The sequence below is a fragment of the Pholcus phalangioides genome, unplaced genomic scaffold (assembly GCF_987345545.1).
Source record: "Pholcus phalangioides strain wild (caught in Gottingen) unplaced genomic scaffold, Ppha-v1.0 ptg000022l_1, whole genome shotgun sequence".
Classification (NCBI taxonomy): domain Eukaryota; kingdom Metazoa; phylum Arthropoda; class Arachnida; order Araneae; family Pholcidae; genus Pholcus; species Pholcus phalangioides.
The window spans coordinates 34,635,746-34,657,295 of NW_028301615.1; the positions used below are offsets into that span (position 1 = coordinate 34,635,746).

The following is a 21,550-nucleotide window of genomic DNA, read 5'->3' on the forward strand; positions in this document are numbered from 1 at the left end:
TTTAGCGTAGATAAGTGCATGGTCGCTCATTTTGGTTCGAACAACCCACGGTTCTCTTACGAGTTGAATGGTGTCACTATCCCGGATGCAACTAGAGTCACCGATTTGGGAATTCTCATTGACGAGCGACTTAAGTTTTCTGAACATTGTTCAGCGGTTGTCAAAAAATCGAATAGAATGCTTGGTCTCATTTTCAAAAAGGTCTCTTCGCGTTCTCCTAAAGTCATTCTTCCGCTTTTTCGAGGCTTAGTTCGTCCTGGACTGGAGTATGGTGTAAGGTTTTGGAGACCATACCTACAGAGGGACATAGACTTGGTTGAAGGGGTGCAGAGAAGAGCTACGCGTGTCCTTATTGGCACACAGGGCTTGAGTTATGAAGAAAGACTTCATTTTTTGAATATGTTTACATTGGATGAACGCAGGTGTCGAGGAGATATGATCGAAGTGTTCAAAATTTTCAATGGGATGGATAGGATGGACCATGAACTTTTAGTACACCGCCAATCGACTGCTTTTACAAGGGGACACCAGTATCGATTGGTGAGGGACAATGCAAGGTTATGGTGTCGCAGGGAATTTTTCTCCAATAGGGTTGTTAATAAATGGAATAGCTTACCCCCGGAGGTAGTAAATTGTAACACAATTGACACGTTTAAAAAGAAATACGATAAACATGTTGGGGTAAATCGAGAAGCTATCCATTCTTAGAATAAGACAACCATAAGTATTCTTTATGGGCATTGTATAATATTTTATCATGTGTATATATTGTTTGTAATTTGTGTTAATTGCATTTTTAATTGGGTTGCTGTATTTTTGAAACATATGACAACCATATTTTTATGGGCATCTTTTTATCAGCCACCTCGTTGGGCATTTTGCCTGTTGTGGCGTTGTATTTGTATTTGTATTTGTATTTGTATAATTTGCTTACAATCCCATCGACACCTTAATCGAGCCCATCGACGGAAAATGAGAAAAAAATGGAAATTGCGATCAAGACTTTTACGGCTAGACGTGGGTTTTCTCTTCCTCTTCACTTTTCCCCGTCCAGACAATGGTGAGTTTTTCCTATAAAATAATAATAAAAGAGTCTAAGATTTTGAGATTGTGTTCCAAAATTTTTCAAGCTCCCGAAAATGCCAAAAACGTATATGCACTATCAAGAATGTGTGTGTGGTCCTTCATTGATTTCATTAAACTGGCACAAAAAAAAACCGTTGAATCGATTTTTGAAAAACGGAATACGATATTATACATAGGAGTACTCGAATCAACGCAAACGAACTTATTTTGAAAATCTTTTTAAACTTGGAGGGGGGTCTGAAACAGCTGTTCGGTGGTTTTTAAAAATTTTGGGCCTGAATTGGCAATCTCACCGTGATTTGGTGACTGTTTAGCAATAATCGGCGATGTCCCGTATTTGTTGACCGAACTTCCCGTATTTTTCTTGAGGAGATATGATCAGCCTACAGATCAAATTGTTCGTAACACCTTTTTTTCAAATAAATGAAGTGGCCCGTACTTTCCTAATGGTTGAACATCCTTCCTTTGCGCCCGTCCTCCCTCCCCTCATTAATCGGTTCTACTGGAATTTATATTTTGGCTGAATATCGGCACATTTGTGGCGGCGAATCGGAGGAAACATATATTTAGGATCGAAATCTCCCGCATTATCAGTTGATGAACTATGATCAAGCTTATTGCGTCACCACTTTGACTGCCATTTCATAAAAAACAACATAAGAGAGCCATCTTCATCTCTCGTAATATTCTTGCCCAAAGTTAAAGATGCAATTTGTTCAAATGAATGTCGACTTAAGCCAGGTTTTCGTAGGAGCAAAAACGCTGATTGGTCAAAAAAACATGAATTTCAAGTTTTTACCCAATCAGCGTGTTCACGCTGCACACGGCGCAAAAGTTCTACTCCTAGGAAAACCCGGCTTAATCATCGAATGCTCAGTTGGTAGGCAGTGCCATCTTAACGCATGGGCCCCCCACCCGGCACGGCCCGGGGGTCTCAAGAAAAGAGGGAGGCCCACAAAATGAGATCTGGTTGAAATTTTCTAGAATTAACCAGGGCGGGCCCCAGAAAAATCACTTGGCCCGGGGACCCATGATACTCTTGAAACGGTAGGGTGTTTTTTCGATTTGAAGCTACGAATTCATGAGAAATTAGCAATTTCAGGCTGCCAACGATGTAACTAAGTATTCCTATAAAGCGTGCCAATGGCTGTCCGGATAACCGAAAAGTAAAAAATAATCAAAAAAACACCCATTGCTGATGTAAATGTAGTCGGTCTTGACCTGCTGTAATTTCTCCTGAAAGATGTACGACATTGACCTATGGCATAATGCGAAATCGCACTTGATTTCCTTGATGGAAGGTATGCTGTCATCTAGTTCTCAAGGATGATACTAGATATATGAGTTGTATTTTATTATTTTTTAATATTAGATGACAGCAGCTGTTCCCTTTCCTGCATTCTTAATCACCAAATTATGGTCACATTAGTTACTTCGCCTGACATTTTGATAGGTGTTACACCGCCATCTATAGTACTTTTGACCTTAGAAAATTTTCCTTAACATCACTGAGAGAGTAGGGAAAATAGAACATAGCTCCGATGTAGTTCCTCGATAGAAAAACCGAAGATTTTGTTTTGTGGGGGTAAAATGTTGTTGATAATTAACAGTGCATGGTTGTTTTGGTGTGCAATTAATCGATCTGGCTTGTGTGTGAATTTTTAGGAAATTGTGTAAATTTATCAACAAAGGAAGAAAGATGGCGGAAGTGTCTCTGGAAGAAATCGACTTGCTCCATCCGGAAATTTTGTCTAGATCACAACTCTGTAGTATTCTATCGAAGGTTCATTTCCATTCATTTTATTCTCAATTCCATTGCCCATCGAACCCATTGCGATTGCTTCTAGTTTCGAATTAGGATAAATGCATTCATTGGAAAATTGTTTTTGATCCAACAATTTTAATTTGTGTTTCTTAACAATTAGGAAGCACATGAAACAAAAATGATTGGATTTTCTTTCGAATGTTTGCAGCAACCTTTCTTTTAATCAACCTCGGGCCAAATGCGGCCTCGCGAAATGTGTCCCCGGTCGGAAAATATCAATACATGATAAGAGCATAGGCCATGCATGCCCAACCGATCGCCCGCTGGCCAAATGTGGGCCCTCGCAGCCATCTAATGTGGCCTGTGACCTCAAACTTAATTATTTTGTGAAAATGCACTAAGCAGCACATTCCCAGACCAATTGAGTAACTCTCCTTACATTCCTAGACCGCTTAAGTGACTCTCCGCACATTCCTAGACCACTAAAGTAACTCTCCGCACATTCCCAGACTGATTAAGTGACCCACGGCTCATTTACAAATGAATTAACAGAGCCGGGCACTGTTTTAGATCGCTTAAGCAGCTCACGCTGCCGCACTTCACTGGGAGTCATTTGAATGACTCCCTGAACATGCTCGAAGATAATTTGAGTGACCCGTGGCACATTTACAGATCAATTAAGTGAATTGGGGCACCATTCTAGGTTACTTAAGTGGCCTGCGGCACACTTACAGATCAGCCTTGTGACCCACGGCATATTTACAGACATAATTAAATTACTCTCTCCACATTTACAGGTCACTTAATTGACCTGCAGCACATTCCCAGATCACTTGAATGGTCCCAGCACATTTATGGATCACTTATGTAGTGATGTTTTCAAACTAATGTAATGGCCAGTGCTCTCCAAAAGGTTGAGCACCCTTGGCATACGCTGACCATATTTCCTTCCTAAGAGTACGGGAATTTGGGATCCATACGGGATATCGCCAATTATCACAAGGAAATTGTCAAATACAAGTGAAGTTGCCAGTTGTGGCCAAAAAAAGTTGTCAAATGTATGGGAAGTGGCCAATTACTTGCTGCCGCTGTCTACGTACAGAGCCTTCAAATGTGTATTTTCACTTCAAGAGAGAAATATTTTGTTTTCGTTGGTAGAGCGCTCGTCCAACAAACGAGAGACCGGGGTTTGAGTCCCCATGGAAGGGGGTGAGCAGAGATAAATTTTCTTCCTTGTCATCATCTCCAAAAATATAACCAGTCTTATCGAGGAATCTTGTATCAACATGTGGAGAGAGAGCATTTCTTCATATACATTACCTTTCTAGCCTGTTGCCGCTGTCCTTCCTCGTCAGTGGGAGGCATAGGAGGCTCAAGCCCCCCCCCCCTCCCCCCAGATGAAAAAAAAATGTATGTCAAAAACATTTTTGTAAAAATGAAATAAGCTGCACATTTACAGTTCGCTTAAATGACCCATGGCACATTTTCAGATCACTGAAATAGGCCCGTGGCACATTCAAAGATCACTTAAGTACAAGGATGACATCACTCTCCACTACCATACGAAGGTTTTAACAACTGGCTGTTGCGAAGATATATTTTGGAGAGAGAGAAAATTCAGCGGCCCCTGCGGGGAATCGAACCCACGTCCTTTCACTTTCTGGGTGAACGCCCTAGACTATAGAGGCACAGAATCTCTCAATCCTTCCTTGGAGCTCGTGTTCACTGAAAGGGACCATACGTGGATGGCCGGACCAGACTCAGGCCAAGCTCACAACTGCTGATGCTGCCACCAGATTGCGACTTACACAAGGATGACGTCACTCTCCGCTACCATACGAAGGTTTTAGCAACTGGAATTCTGTGGGTCTAGGGTGTTCACCCGGAAAGTGAAAGGACGTGGGTTCGATTCCACGCAGGGGCCGCTGAATTTTCTCTCTTTCCAAAATATATCTTCGAAACAGCCAGTTGTTAAAACCTTCGTATCACTTAAGTAACCCGCGACTCAGTTCCAGGGTCGAAGTGACATGGTCCGTTTTGGAGCAACGAAATTAACTTACAAGAATATTTTCGCTCACCCCCACCCCTTTTCAAAGTAAAACAACTGCACTGCCTTTTGTGATTAAACATCTTTTTGTCATCTTCTTTTTTGTTTTTGGTGTTTCAGGCTTTTGACACCTTGTTTGAAAGAGCGGCTGAGCACTTCAAATGGGCTAAAATTTTTCTATAAGTTTTCAATTTTTTTATACTGAAACACTTAAACGATCTGTGGCACATTTAGAGATCCCTTGAGTGACATGTGGCACAATTTTAGAGCGCTTAAGCGGGCCCCCAGTGCAGTTCTATATCACTCAAGTTACCCGCGGAACATTCCCAGATTACTTAAGTAATCCCTGGCATAATTAAGGATCGCTTGAGTGATGTGTGGCACTGTTCCAGAGCACTTAAGCAGCCCAGACACATTTCCTGAGCTCTTGAAGGATCCGTGAAACATTTGCAGATCACTGAAGTGGCCCTGTAAGGGATTTGTCATTAGGTTGAATGTTAGTTCAGGTGCCCATAAACTAGCGAAAGATTTTTCTCATTTTTGGCACACCGAGTAAGATGCCATTAAGAATGTTTCATAACGATGACATAAGCATCATCCAAACCACCCCCCCCCCCTCCCGGTCATTAAAAGTCAGCAAATCGGAACACCCCACCCCCTATTCATGCTGACTTCTGACATAATACTTGAATGGCTCCCTAACAGAATATTAATTCTGGTACTTCCAAGTTCAGTTTTTCTGGGAAAAAACATAATTTTTTCGCTGTAATTGAAAATGATCATAAATTAATAAATTCAATGCTTGTGACCGTTTTGATTGCTGATTTGAATTTATATAATCGATATGAACACTAAATTGTTTTCCGAAAAGTTGATTATTTTTGGACATAATATGGCAAACAAAAGAAACTGCTAAGTGGTTAAGAGGGGTTTTACTGTAATATATAAGGTGCTTGGCATGACATTATTCAATAACATATACAATTAGGTACGTAAGGTTCCCACACATTTCTAGTGGAACAAAAACTAGAGAGCAGAGTAAAAGAGGCAGTTGCCCCAGGCTGCAAAATTTTAGGGCCAACAACAACAAAAAAACGCTCATAAAATCATCTTACACGAGTCAAAGGGAGTTTAGAACTTAAGTAAATTTTAGGTGTTCAAGTAATTTCAAATCTATGCCCAACGTAAAGTCCCGTTGACACTGTTTAAGTTGGTAAGTGATATAGTGGTTTTTAATGCACATATTGATACATTTTGAAATTGGTTACATATCATTTTGCAGAAACACTTGGATGTTCATGTAGATGCTTCGATGGATAAAGAGGAGCTGCTTTCAATATATTATAAAGTTGTCCTCCCACTTCCTGCGAGAGACTACAAACCAAACAGAAGAGGCCAGCTGATGCTGGAGAAACGGAAAAAATGTTTAGCGAAGCGTAAAATAGAAGCGCCTTCTGCATCTCTGGAAGAGAAGTAAGTTTCAATGTAATGATAATACATGGCCACAACTTTACGTGCTATCAGTATGAATTATCTCGCTTACCATCATTTCCTGTTTGGAATGCACAGATTATGCATTTTTCTGAAGGAAAAAAAATACCAGAGAATTTTGGTGTAGATTGTTGAGTTGGTGTTATTTGTAGAGTTTTTTTTAGATGAGAGTAGAAGAATCACAATTTCTGGTTTAAGATTTCATAATTGTATAATGAACGTTGCTTAATGACTAATACCACCTGCCAGTCGAGTGGTATGTATCGCATATGGTGCAGGTTTCTCGATCCACACGACGTACAACCAAAGGGTTATTCAGCATCAACTAAATGAGAAACACATTCTGTTGACAAAATTGTTTCCTTCATAATTGATGGATGTATTTATTATGATGTGTTTCCAGTATGCATGATGGTGCCTTAATATAGTGTCTGACTCGCTTATAACGAACATGGATGTTACGTATTTTTATATCCCCTGAATTTGGTATTGTTTGTGTATGGTATTTTGATTGCTTATAATGAACATTGATTTCAACAAAGTAAGCCCGTAATGAATTTTTGAACAATTTTTAAACATGGTCACGAATTTCTTTGTAATATTATTTTAATATTATTATCTGTTAACTTATCTTTCTGTAACTGTGAATGTCTTGTTTTTTTCCTTGGAAAAAAAATTCGTGTAGGACAGGGTGCTGTAAAGTCCTATTTTGCTTCTTTTATTCGTACTTTTCTCTGTGAAATATACTGAAGAGCCAAAAAACTGGTAGCATGCGTATGCAGATAAAGAGATATGGAAGCAATCAGAGTACGGCGCTGCGATTGGCAATGCCTATATAACACAACAAGTGTCTGGCATAGTTGTTAGATCGGTTACTGCTGCTACAATGGCAGGTTATCGAGGTTTTAGTGAGTTTGAACATGGTGTTATAGTCGGCGCACGAGAGATGGGACATATCATCTCCGAGGTAGCGATGAAATTTGATTTTCACATACGACCATTTCACAAGTGTACCGTGAATATCGGGAATCTGGTAAAAAATTAAATCTATGACATCGCTGCAGCCGGAAAAAGATCATGCAAGAACGGGACTGATGAGAATCATTAAACGTGACAGACGTGCAACCCTTCCTCAAATTGCTGCAGATTTCAATGCTGGACCATCAACAAGTGTCAGCGTGCAAACCATTCAACGAAACATCATCGATATGGGCTTTCGAAGCCGAAGGCCCACTCATGTACCCTTGATGACTGCATGACACAAAGTTTTACGCCTCGCCTGGGCCCGACAACACCGACTGTTGAGGACTGGAAACACGTTGCCTGGTCTGACGAGTCTCGGTTCCAATTGCTTCGAGCTGATGGATGTGTACGGGTATGGAGACAACCTCATGAATCCATGGACCCTACATGTCAACAGGGGACTGTTCAAGCTGGTGGAGGCTCTGTGGTGGTATGGGGCGTGTGCAGTTGGCATGATATGGGACCCCTGATACGTCTAGATACGACTCTGACAGGTGACAGGTACGTAAGCATCCTGTCTGATCACCTGCACCCATTCATGTCCATTGTGCATTCCGACGGACTTGGACAATGCGACACCCCACACGTCCAGAATTGCTACAAAGTGGCTCCAGGAACACTCTTCTGACTTTAGACACTTCCGCTGGCCACCAAAATCCCCAGACATGAACATTATTGAACATATCTGGGATACCTTGCAACGTGCTGTTCAGAAGAGATCTCCACCCCCTCTTACTCCTACGGATTTATGGACAGCCCTGCAGGAGTCATGGTGTCAATTACCTCCAGCACTACTTCAGACATTAGTTGCGTCCATGCCACGTCTTGTGGCACTTCTGCGTGCTCGCGGGGGCCCTACACGATATTATGCAGGCTACCAGTTTTTTTGGCTCTTCAGTGTATTATTTTGTTTGCTAAAAACCTCATTAGAAAAAAAAAATTTTTTTAAAGATTGTTTATTCCCAAGAGAATCCAACTTCCAAAAGACCTTTAGTGCATGTTTGCCATTCTCAAGCTAGAGATTCGGACATTAGTTGTGGTGGTTTCATCATGGGAGTTTTGAGAATGTCTAAGTGCAAAACACTATTCATTGCTTCAAAAATTGTGGTTATACAGTTTGTTAAAAGCCAAAAATGAAGAAAGAAAGTGAGGTATATAAAAGAAAAACTTAATTACTTGTAGTTTGTTATTTCTCTTTAAATGGTATGAAAAAAAAATGAGACGAAAACATTTCCTTGTGTCTTATGCTCTTGCTACTGAAAGAAACAGCATTGCATTTTGCATGTTTATTTGGCGAAAATGATTTAAAAACAAACCGTTGAAAGTCCACAAAAATATCAGGAAGATAAAAGCAATTATTCACTCATATTTTTATAGATGTAATCGATTATGCGATTTTAATTAAAGCTTTATTTAAAAAAATCTTTATTAAAATATATTATTTGATTTGATTCATTTTAAGAATGTTAAGATTACTGAAAGATGTGTATCGTGCTTGTGAAATTTAAATTGAATTTAAATTATTTCCTTTATTTAAGATTTTTAAAACAGTTACAAAACATTTATGGGCTAAGCAAGCTTGTGAGCCCACAAATGTTTTATTTTGCTCCAATGCATTATTTTTCAAGCAGGTGTGGATATAACAAAGTTCAGGTTTAGCAAATAGTTTAGTTGTTTTCTTTTTCCAATTTTGTTATAAGTGAGTCTGACTGTGATTTGCACATTTTTATTCTTTCACACATTTAATTCTGGTTAAAAAAAAAAAAACAAGCAAACTCGAGACTTTTTCACTTTTTGTGTTAAAAATTTCAAGTCCTGTATATGTTGGTAAAGCATCGATTATTATTTCAAATCAGCAAAATTAGGGTGTAGAATTCAAGGCTTTGTACAAAAACTAATTTTCTCTTTTTTTCATTAGCGGAATCCTAGTGCCCAATTGTAATGCATTGCAAACACTTAATAAAGTAATATCTAAGTTTAGCTCCCTATACTTTTCTGTAATATTTTTTCCATTTACGATATCTAGAAATGTAACATATCTGTCTTTCTGCACTGTATCTAAGGATTAGGTCCAAATCTATACAGTGATACCTGGGCTAACGAAGATGATACAGGAATCATGTTCGTTTGCCGAAACATGATTTCCGATAGGTTTCTATAGAAAATTGCTTAATTTTTTCCAGGCAAGACCAAAAATTTAAAGATAAGTTGCTTAAACACCAAGGAGTGCCAAAGAACAGCTTCAAAGTTGGATAAATGTGAATTTACATTAAAATTATATGCTGAGGATATTTTTATTTTACATTATGTACACAACCAACACCAGCTTTGGTCTGCTAAAGTTAGTGTTGATACAACCCAATCAAGTTCATAGGTATCACCCCGCATCCATTTGCGATTTGGTCAGCTCACTTCAGTGTCTGATACATGTAGATGGAAAAGGTAATCTTCTACTATGTCCAGACTGTTCATTTATGATGCTAATAGTCTTGCACTGAAAAAAACACTTGCTCTGAAAACAGAAAATGCATTGGAATAAAAGGGAGCCTATTAGCTAAATCTTCCATTTTACTTGAAATGGTTCAAAAACGTTCGGAAAGAGAATTGAAGGTTTATAAATGAAGAGAAAAATTCAGTTAACTGGCCGATCAATTTAGTTGAAATCTTTTGATTAACCAGTTAAACATTTTAATTGTTTTAAATTAAAAAATTTTATTCCCAGCCCTAGTGATAAGAGATTCAGAGATCAGTATTCACACTGATACAGAGGCAGCTCTTTTTTCTAATGGTTCTATCCTGATGGTGAGTGATGGAGGAGTTAATAGAATAACAATCATGCAGGCTTCACCAAAATTAATAATTTGTTACAATGAAATTTATAAACATAATTTGAATGCGGTTGTTACATGTGTGTTTTTTTCCGCTGTGACGGTGGGTGGAATTCAATGGGTGTGGAATTCTGTTTTCACTGAAGTCATCATATCTTTCAAAAAGTGTTGTATCAGTAATGAGATGGATGAAACTGAAGACTAGATGTGTGAAAATATTATTCTGGATAATGCCTCTCACAAGCACTCGAGACAGCAAAGGACGAAGCAATTCGAGGACAATTTAGATTTATTTCACAGAACAGCTATTTACACTTATTTACAAGCACAGATTCTGATGAAATACGCGAACCAGAGAGCAACTTCTCTCTCACATACAAGAGATCTCTTCTCTTCAAGAAAACTCAACAAAACTCCTAGTTCTCTTCTGGTTGTACCACTATATAGGAAAAAGAAACCTTCCAGAACAATCTCCAGGATTCTTGCAATGTTTTTACACTTTTCTTGGCGCTATGACATCGCCAAATCATCAAAGCTGTTTCCAGTTTGTTGCTAACTTGACAATATTCACAGAGATGTTAATTTTCATTTTTACATAAGATATAGACTATTTACAGATGAGAATTACATGATAAATGAGGACTTACATAATTTTCGTAACACTATACTACCTCCCCCTCTTAAGATGTGTTGATTTTTGGGAGTCAGCTTATATACAAGTTTTCAATTGTGCTTTTAATGGTCCTGAAGTGGGGAGGGGGGGGGGGGTTCTGCTTACACACTATTATATATGTGGTACCTAAAATTTGTACTTCACTCCTCAACAAAATTTGGAGGAGTAAAATTGAATTTTTTGATGCATGAATCACGCATCTAGATGCCTGTTGGGGGAGCACTGATTATATAAGCAGGTCTGACTTTATTTTCAAATTTTTTTTGCCTTTTGTTGTGAAGCCTCCCAAACTGTTAAGCACACACTGTTACAAAAACATTTTTTGCACAAGTGTTGTTTGTAAAATCTTGACGACAACTGTGTGTGTGTAATACTGTTTTAATTCTTATCACATAGGACGACGCCAGATAGTCTTTCCTCCGATGTCTCTAGTAGACTGAAAGTCACTCCTAGTTCCACACCAACGACGCCCGAAAGAAAAGTGATCCGCTTGACAAATAAAGTTTGCAACGGTTCGAATGCATTGCCCGTCACACCTGTAAAGACTCCTTCGCCAATCTCTAATAGCAAAGGGAAAATAATTAAACTTATCAATGAAACTATAATGTCGAATGCGAAGAGTCCAGATTCGAGTGCAAAGAAGAATACAGAAAAGCACAAGAAGGAAAAGGTCAGTCAGTTTAAAACCCTTTTGGTTGTTCTTTGATATTCATCCTTTAACACTAGAATGGCAAAACTTTGGTGTGTGAGACGTTTATTTGGCAGTAGCTCAAAAATATCTAATAGGATGTGAGGGTTCAGAATCTTTACTCCATTTCCCTGGACTCCCGAAAAAATTATTATTGTAGCATATCACCCTAGGGGCTCACATGTTCCATTAACATTAAGTGTTCACCCTGGTCAAGTCACATGATTTGTTTTCTTATATTTCTTATTTATGCACAATGTCTGATATTTTGTTGTGTTGATATATATAAATATATATAGCAAAAATATGTAGTATTATTAAATACCCTATCTCACGGGCAGAGGTACCCGCAGGCTTTCGTTCGTCTTAATAGTTCCATGATCTCATAATAAAATAGCCATGTAAACAATGTGGGGAGTACCTGATCAACTTCCTCCATCTTATTGAGACTGTTGCCACCAAAGCATAATAATGTTGAACATAACGCCACATGTCCATATGCAAATCATCTGAATGTTCATCGTCATTTCTTCCTATGCCGAGTGCCTGGCATGCGATGATTGGTCCAAGAATAAACCTGTTCACCTCCACTATAAAAATTGTCCAGCTAGACATCACATCATCGCATTTCTTCGTTCATCCAGCTGTGCTAGGAGCAGCTTTGAGTGTTGAGCAGGAAGGCTCTTCATGATAATTTACTAACATCTTACAATTTTGTCTTAATTGTTATAATATGTGACTAATCCTACTCGGTGCTTAAACTACTCAGGCTAGTCCGGGTAACCATAGTCTCCTAATGGTTTTTCTCGTCTAGTTCTTCGAGAAGTTTGTATATTTCTAATCAGGCAAATGTTGAAATCCAGGATCCTCAAATGAGCTTACAATGAAAGGTAATGGCTGTTACCTTCCTCATGTGACAAAATCATCTTCAGGGTGTTGTCTTCCCGTCTACTAACTTCCAATGTCTTGGTGAGCTACGTCTTGATGTGCTGATTCATGAATCATGATTTTCCTGCTAATAGCATGTGCTTCATCATCAATGTGCTGATTCACAAACTGTGATCATGAACTTCCATCATTCAAATTGAATTGCCCCCCCCCCCCCCACTAATTGTCTGATTCCCCAGAGAAGTCATCTTGATCTTCTTAGTCTGTGTGGATTGTCGTCAACATAAATGGGTGAGATATATCTTATACATTGAGATCATGGCTATTCTTGCTTAATGATAAAAATTGAATTAATGAATTGTAATGTAATTTAATTGTGATTAATTACGTTACATTAATAAACGACGTAATCTGGAAATTACCAACGTTTCTTTGAGTTTGCCTGTGACTTATATAATGGATGCAAGAACCACTGGGTGTAGCCAAAACTAATTCACTGCATTATACAGGTCTCTTATCCCTTGCTTTACACTGTTTTGCTATAATGCAATTTTTAAAGTTGATTTTAGAAATTGCAACCTGCAAAATTCAGCTTGAAGTTTAACTTTAATCCTGGAAATGGGCTTGCAAATTGAAAATATGTAACATAGTTAAATCCTTTGACGACGAAATACATTGGGTTTTCTATGATGTAGAGTTGGGACAAATATGAGAGAAATTTGCACATACAACTTACCAGATCTCTCTGATGAACAACGTTTGGTAACACATTGACAATGCCATGGGAAATTTAATCGAAAGAGGCGGTTCCAGTGAAACTAGAATTTTCATATTTTACAACAGTATGCAGAATTCACCGCTTTTGCTGAGTTTTTATAAAGACACGAAAGATGCTGCTTCTCGACTGTTTCATTAAAAAAAAGTTATATCAGCCTTTCGTACCAGGCTCTTCAGGGAAGAAAACATCCAAACTCACACTAGAAGCAATCAGAATTATTGAAGACAGAAAAAATATTAATTTAATTCATACGATTGCATACATTCACGGAATTTATTCATATATAAGTTTGATTATAACTAATTCATTAAAAAAGGTTCCTTTGCTGTTGGGTTCAATTCTTTTAATTATTCTGAAGAAAACCAACCCCTTATCCCCTATCTTTCCCATGTTAAATTTAACTTGCTTTATGTGACTATTTTGCATAACCAATTTATTGTAAAGCAAGAGATGCCGCCTGTATATCTCAAATTTTAACCATGATCACAAAAAATATGTCACTTGCGCCACAATCCTTACTTTTGAGTGAAAAAATTATTCTGAAAGAATTTACCTGGGAAAAAGCCAGTTGCATGTGATCTTTTTCCCCACAAAATGACATCGCATGTGTAAAGTGAATTTTCAATATAGTGCCCAAACCTCCAAATGTTTCATCCAGCCAGCATCAATTCAGCCTCCTCACAGTCAACTCAGCAAGATGATCTTGTCATGGCTGTCTAACAGACGCCTACAAAATATTGTGCAATGCAAGATGGCAATGAGAAGTATGATTGGTGTATGGCAGCAGTTCTCAAACCTTGGGGTTCCGTTATACCTTTCCCAGGTGCTCCGCAGCCACTCCAGGGCAATAAAATAAATCAGTGAATCTGAAAAATAAATTTTAAAACAGGCTTGCGAGGCTTCGCCGCAGAGCTCCATGAGACAAAAAGGGTTGGGAACTGGTGGTGTACCGTTCATCAGTACACCTCAGTTTACTTTTAATGTTTCCTAACAGTGAAAGACAAATTTTTCCTTTTGCAATCATTTATTCAGTTATTTAAGTTAAGACTTTTTTCTACACAACAATTTCTCTTTAGTTCAGTTATCACAGTATTAATTTTACGTTAGAGTTTCTTTAACAAATAAAGTTCAATAAAATGGATGGCTCTCACCTGGTGCAGTCTGTTGAATCACCTTTTAGAGTTCCTGCATCACAAGAACCACAACTTCCAGTCACAAATGTCCAGGTTGAGCATCTCCCGGTAATGCTTCCCCGGCACATATCCAATACAAAGATTCACAGGCACAATGTTGAAGATGGGCACTTAGTTTGGCCTATAGGCTGTTAGGACAAACTAAGCTTGATTATTTATTGAGGCAGTTTAAGGTTTAATATTATGCTTAAGAATTTATTTCTATTATATTCTAAGACAGTCAGACCTCTATATAACAAACTCTGATTGAATGAATTCCTCGATTCAACAATTTTTTTTTTCTGAAATTCCTGCAAAAATAAAGGTCAAACCTTTATTTAACGAATATTTTTTCGATATAACGAATGTTCAATATAACAAATTTTTTCCTTTTGTTTCTCATCACCCATAAACACAATCCAATGATTTGACTTCTCAGGATTAGACCTTCAAGCTCTTGTTTAGAGACAAATGAAGAAAAGGAAGAGCAGAGAGTAATCTGAATAAAGCCATTTAGGGTGTGCATAGGAAGGTTCCTGTGGCCTCCAAAGCAGAATGTGTCGAAATCTCTGTGATGACAATGCAGAGCAATCTGTGAAAGAATTTTAAGGACAGTGTAGAAAACAGTATATTATGGCAATTTTTATTGCAGAACATTTCCAGTCAGCTTAGGGCTCATTGCAGAACAATGCAAAGTGTTCTGCTTTGTGGCCAGTGTCCAATTGGTGTATACACCAATATCATAAAACATGCCGTTCCCTAGCAACCAAAAGAAGAGATAAAATTTAGATTTCAGTAAATGAAGTTACTTCAAGTTTGTGTCCTCTGTCAAACTTGAAAGAATGGCATTTAAGAGAGGAGAGAAAGCTTTTTTCAATGTAGCAAAAAAATGGCAGTTTCAAGAGAGTTTGATAAAAACATTGGACGTATCAAACAAACTTCTATCAAGCATTTTTTCCATGCATCCTGATTTTATTCTTAAATTAATATGCAGTCGACACTTGATATAACGACCCCCCCCCCCCTCATCTCGTTGAAAATGGGTGTTATATCAAAACATATATAATACTATGAAAACATTTGGGACTTACCTACCGGCCATTGTAATGGAATGGATGCTATAATGTAGGGTCATTATAACGAGTGTTGGCTGTATATGTATTTCAATTGTTATCAGAAATAAATATAACCTCCATAGTACGTAGCTTTTGAAGTTTGTCGTTTTGAGTGTGTTTATGCTCTTGTTTAATTTGACCGTGATTTAATGATTTCCTTGATTTTATAAATTGTGGATTTCTTCAATTCTATAAATCAGGGGTTGACTGTAGAAGAAAAAAGTTGTATAGAAATTATTTTCAAGAATCCAGTTGCTAATACAGTATATTTACGATAAAAAATATAATTAAATTTTATATCCCATTCCAGGAAACGCAGCAGCCTGCAACTGAAGAGTCACCTCCTCCGAAAAAAAAACATAAGCCAATCACGTGGCCATAAAGCTATTTTTTTCTCTGTGTTTTCAACTGATATTTTTAGGACGGGAATAGAAGAAGAAAAAAATTTCCGCATGCATTTTTCTTTGACAAAGTATGTGCTGTTTTGTGAACACCGTCATCTTGTTGCCAATTCATCATTCATTTTGACCTTCGATGAAAGGGTATGTATAATGACTACTGTAAAAAAATTATTGCAAAAGAAAAAACATTTTACATGTAAAAATTGTCATTGGTTGTTTTATTGTTTTGAATTTTTGAACATTAATGCCATAGTTTGTTTTTCAACATGTATATAGGAGGGGGTGACTGTTGAGCAGGGTTTTGAAATGCACCCTTCAGATAGAGACCCCAGGGAAATTATTATAGTAGACTCTCTGCTTGTTAGAATCTCAGCTATTTTTAATACTTTAGCAAAGTACAGACCAGACTTTTGGGAATATGGAAAAAGTTCTGTTTATAGTAATCGGCACTTCAGATAATGTTGTATTTTTTTTCATTGAAATTTTTCTTTTTGTATATTCTGAAGCTAAGGTTGAACCAGACTTATTTTATCTTCATTAATTTATCGTTATGGATGTGCAAGACTAACTATTTAGACGGTCAGAAGACTCCCTTATTGGCCAAAATTTCTGTACTTTAAAACAAACATGGCTTTCATGGCCATCACATACATTAGTCTCGATAATCTGAGGCGGAAGGGACCAAGGACACCACAGATTATCTAAAAGCAATAAAATGCTTCAAATGTTGGTTTTACTTTAAAAAAAAGGACTATCAAAAGCAGTACTAGTGTACTTACTGTATTCTCAATTTTTGAATAAGATATACAGGGTGAACGCAACATGTTCTGCCAAACGAAAGGAGCTGATATATGAGCCCAAGTGGAACATGAAACACCCTACCTACCCTGCCTTATCTTGAACTGTTTTCTAGTTATAGTGGATAAATCCATTATGGGGGGAAAATGTGTTGAGTCCAGAAAAACCTAAATTTTCGAAGTTTCTAAGAGACATACATTCAAACTAAGCACATGATTGGAAAGAACAGAAAAAATGCTATAAGGTGACACCAGTTTCATTGAAATATCTGCATTTAATGATGAGCTACAAGTGCTGAATTATTGGTAAAGTTCAAAATTGAATTGTCACCAAAATTTTTTATCACCAATTACACAAACTGCAGTTCGCTAAAGTATACATTTCTAAGAATAAAAAAGTGCTCACCCACTATAAATAATCCACCCAAGAAAGCACATTCCTCTGTGTCATATTACCCAGAATTAGCCCCTATACACATTTCGAATGATGACAACAACACCCTGGAGTTCAAACGATAGATATCTATCTATCATTAGGTATCTCTAGAATCAAGCACTCTCTTGAAAGGCCATACATGTTCCATAAATGGAACATGTATTTTTGAACGCGCGTAGATCTTTAATGTTTAACAGTACAAAGAAAGTAATTGATTTACTTTAATTGATATATTAAGTGGTAGAAACACACGAAATAATTTTAAATTTTTTTCAAAATTGAAATTTTGGCAAATTTTAATCGCAGTAGGGAAAAAATGCCCCAAAAATGTCAAATTTCAAAATTTTTTATATCAACCTGAAGTTTCCGAATTTATTTCAAAAAATACTTTGAACTCTTGTCTAGATAAGTTAAAAAACCGGAAATGTGTGAATCAATTTTTATCTGATATTTTGTAAATAAAAACTGTGTTCTATTTATGGAACATTGGCCTTTAAACAGTTAATCCAACCCATATTTAACGATTAGACTCATTTGAAAATTTTTCGTTTTTATCAAATTCGTCAATTACACTATATACATGATAACCGGTAAAAGTGGTAAATTTCAAGTATTTATCAATTAATCAGATACACTTGGGGAATATATACAGGGTGATTATAAGTACCCGTACTGTGAGTAGTTCTTCCCAAAATTACTCTTCCGAATGCAGCCAAATTTTCAGGATGCCTTAATGAGTTCATGGAAGAGAGAATTATGCAATAAAAAATAGTTAAATATTTGACCACTAGGTGAAAACCTGGCCACGTCTCTCTGGCCACTCTGCCAGATCCTACGTAACAGGTCTGGGTAGTTTCCATATACTGACATTGCTCCGACCAATGTAGCTAGCTCCTGCCTGTAATACCGTCTTAACACATGGGCCTACCCGGGCCTCAGAAAAATGACTAGTAGGAGGTAAGGCCACACCTTGGGAAAGTGATAGATAGTGATAGGAACCGAGAGACACCCAGGCTCTGTCACACTCAGTGATATAAGCACATTGTCCCTGGGGACTCGGGTGCCTCCGGGGAAACCTAACCATTTATTGATCTTGAGAAAGACATATTACATACATGGGCAGGTGCCATTACGCACCTCGCCAGTAAACAAGTATAAAATTTGTAATCGAAAAATGGTGATTCATGTAAATAAATCACAATTGTAAATCACAGGTTATAAATCTCATAATAATCGTCATAATCGGGAATAGTTCTTGATAAAATTTGATCTGCTTCTCTTCAGGGATTTCCATTGGATCAGTAACTATCACATCAATGAAAGCTGTCAATCTACTGCTGCGTTGATCTAATCGCTGCACCGTGTGGTTTGATTTGGTCAAAAGACATTCGTCAGTAATTGCTGCCTGTATCCAGCTTTTCGATAAGCCAGCGTGGATCAAACTATTCTCGACTACTCAGGCTCCTCTTCTTCTTCCTCTTCTCTAAACAGATGTACGAGATCGCTGTCTGGGTGTAGTTGACGTCGTAGTCTAGTGGATCTCCTAACTGGCATAGGTGGCTCTCTATCTGGTTCTGGCTCCGGGACTGTAGTTCTGATATCCTCAGGGTGCTGCTCTAGAAAGCGGACCAGTTTACGTATTTTACTTTTCGAATCTTCCCGCTTCAGGATGCACTCAAGCCAAGGTATTCGCAGATGTTCAGCTGGCTCTCTGAAGTGGAAAGCCGTTGTCTTGGGGCATAGAGTTGCGTAGTGAAGAGGCGTGCCTATGGCCAAACATGAGCATTTATCACTGGGGATTGATTTGAACCTATGAAGGTTAGCCGGAAATGGACCATGGCCCGTTACGAACATAATCATCTCACGTGACCATTTATGGTTCCGAGGCATTACATGTCGCAGGATCCTATGAGTTGATCGACCGGGCTCTGCGTTGTCATCCCACCTCTGTTGCCATTTATTCATTAGATCCTTCCATAGGATTGCTTTGGCGTGTGATGCGGGAAGCAGCAGATCACCTGTAATGATTTCGCATTCGGTAGCTTCCTTCGCCGTGGTATCCGCCAATTCATTACCCCATTGGCCTATATGTGCTTTTACCCAAGAGAGGCTTATTCTGGTGTGATTGCTGAGAAGCTGTCTTATTGTCCTAGCCATTTCATGACTAGACTGAGGATTAGAGACCGCCAGTATGCTAGAGCGACTGTCAGATCTAATTAGGGCAGCTTTTCGATGTAAAGAAGCATCTAAGACTGCGTTGTAGATGGCGAAAAGCTCAGCCTGAAACACTGAGTTATCATCCTTTAGCTTGACCGACCATCGGGCTATTACTTGTTTACCTTTAGTCTTAACGTATGCTGCTCCAGTCCCTTTTTCCGACTTTGATCCATCCGTGTAGTATATAAGTGTGGATGACTGAAGCAGCTCACCTTCGTTTTCTGGTTCGTCAAAACGTATTTGGCTGTTCCGCAGCCCGACTGACGGGTGGGATGACCAACCCTTTATTTTTCGTTCATATGCCTGAGGATCCAATGTATTTTCCGTCGTTGAGACTGTCTTGCGGAGCTGGAGTAGGCGAGCCGACTTAGCTAGAAACTCCATTTTAAGGCTCAACGGAGGGAGGCCCAAGATAGTCTGGAGAGCATTTGTCGGGGTTGTACTATAAGCTCCTGAGGTGTACAACAGGTATCCTCTCTGAATTGAGTTCAGTCTGTTTGAAAGCTGTACCTGAGGCGATGCACACCAGATTGACGCACCGTAAGCCATAGTTCGCTCTGCCACCGTCAAATAGAGGATTCTGCGCATTTCTTGATTAATGCCCCACTTTGCTCCGGCCATAAGTCGCATCTTCTGCAGGGTAGCAGCAACTTTATCCTTCATTTTCTGGATATGGGACTCCCATTTGAGATCTTGGGAAAGTGAAAAGTGAAAAACGCCATTTTTTTTTTATTGCATAAATCTCTCCCCCCATGGTCTCATTAAGGTATCCTAAAAATTTATTCATTAAAGATATCCCGTAACTTCGGCTGTGTTCGGATGAGTAATTTTAAGAAAAACTATTCAGAGTTTAGGAAATTTACCCAACCTGTATAATCACTGTTTAGCCCCATTCACATGTGCAAATATTGCGGGAGCATTGGGGGGTTCTAGAACCCGCTTGACGACTTTTTTCCTTCGTAAGGAAAGAAATGGGGAGCAGTCATTGGTGAAAATTCTTGAAGCGGGTTTAAAACCCGCTTTTTCTATTTTCCATGTGAACGGGGCTTTTATCAAATTTGCAAACGGCACTTGGGTATTATGCATAATCGGCGGTAAAAGTGATAGATCTATCAAACTTACCAAGACGATTTGTAAGTATACAACCGATTTATCTCATTTAACGTAACATATACAGGATGTTCTGTTAGTGGACATCAAGGGAAAAAAATTGCAAAGGAACGTGGTGTCGCAAACCAGGTCAAGCGGGTGAAAATCGCGAAAAACGCATGCTGGTTTCGACGGCACGCTAGAACGAAAAAAGAACTATAATAACTACAAAAAAATTTATTTGATCAATTATTACAAGAGTTGTTGGAAGTGGTGGCCGCTGACGTCATTGCACAGTCTACAATGACGTAAAAACGATTCCCGGACGTGCGCTTGAAGATAACGGGTACGCTTTTGATGCCTGCCGCAGCGATGACAATCCGCGCTATGAGATCCTCCGGTGTGCCCACTGGCGTCGCACGACGCCTGTGAACCCACGAAGGCATTCAACGATCAACTGACATCCATCTTTTCGTCTCCTCTGCACTCAGAGCCTGCATGCGTTTTTCGCGATTTTCACCCTCTTGACGTGGTTTGCGACACCATGTTCCATTGCAATTTTTTTGTTCCTCTTGATTCCTACTAACAACCCTCTGAGTTTGTCGGTCCATTAACAGAACACCCCGTATACCTCGGTCCGACAGCACAGGTTCTTCCAAAGCAAGACTTCTCAATTAAAAAAGCACGCATATAATTTAAAATTAAAGAATTAAATGGTCCTGTGTCTAAAAAATATTAAAAATAATTCTATTTCTTTGCTCGAGCAGGGAGAGACAAGCATCCCTGAAGCCTTTTTCGGGACTGTGAATTCAATAGCGAAAAACCGGGATATCTGGCCGCCTTAGCAGCACCAGCAAGAAAAATAAACGAGTAAAGCTCACAACAAATACGAGGGGGGAATCTTCAGAAATCGCATTCCGGCATATACCGATTCATTGGAAATTTCGCAGAGGAATGTGTACAAGCATGTACGGTTAAGTACTACAGTCGGCGGCGCTTATTAACCGCTTCGCTTACAGGTGATTGGCAAGAAATTCGGTTGATCTCTACTTAACG

At 38.6% G+C, this 21,550-nt stretch overlaps 2 protein-coding genes across 2 annotated transcripts; one reads left to right on the top strand and one right to left on the bottom strand.

Moving 5' to 3' along the window:
* Positions 1–2,649: 2,649 nt before the first annotated feature.
* Positions 2,650–16,158, top strand: LOC149070247 (uncharacterized). Its single transcript, XM_089249911.1, has 4 exons — positions 2,650–2,869; positions 6,181–6,371; positions 11,310–11,583; positions 15,865–16,158. Exons 1-4 carry the CDS (start codon positions 2,786–2,788, stop codon positions 15,934–15,936), a joined length of 621 nt encoding a protein of 206 aa, XP_089106037.1. The 5' UTR covers positions 2,650–2,785; the 3' UTR covers positions 15,937–16,158.
* A 2,694-nt stretch (positions 16,159–18,852) lies between these two features.
* LOC149070248 (uncharacterized) lies at positions 18,853–20,068 on the bottom strand. The gene is made up of 2 exons (XM_089249298.1): positions 19,082–20,068; positions 18,853–18,954 (listed from the first exon to the last, which is right to left on the bottom strand). The coding sequence occupies exons 1-2, from the start codon at positions 20,066–20,068 to the stop codon at positions 18,853–18,855; spliced, it is 1,089 nt and encodes a 362-aa protein (XP_089105424.1).
* Positions 20,069–21,550: the final 1,482 nt, after the last annotated feature.

Bases quoted from the DNA above. Each gene is read 5' to 3' on its own strand.
- LOC149070247 (XM_089249911.1), top strand. From the start codon at position 2,786: ATGGCGGAAGTGTCTCTGGAAGAAATCGACTTGCTCCATCCGGAAATT. The intron at 2,870-6,180 runs GTTCATTTCCAT...ATCATTTTGCAG, and splicing joins TCTGTAGTATTCTATCGAAG to AAACACTTGGATGTTCATGT. The intron at 6,372-11,309 runs GTAAGTTTCAAT...CTTATCACATAG, and splicing joins TCTGCATCTCTGGAAGAGAA to GACGACGCCAGATAGTCTTT.
- LOC149070248 (XM_089249298.1), bottom strand. From the start codon at position 20,068: ATGAAGGATAAAGTTGCTGCTACCCTGCAGAAGATGCGACTTATGGCC. The intron at 18,955-19,081 runs GTAATGCCTCGG...GTTTGGCCATAG, and splicing joins CTCATAGGATCCTGCGACAT to GCACGCCTCTTCACTACGCA.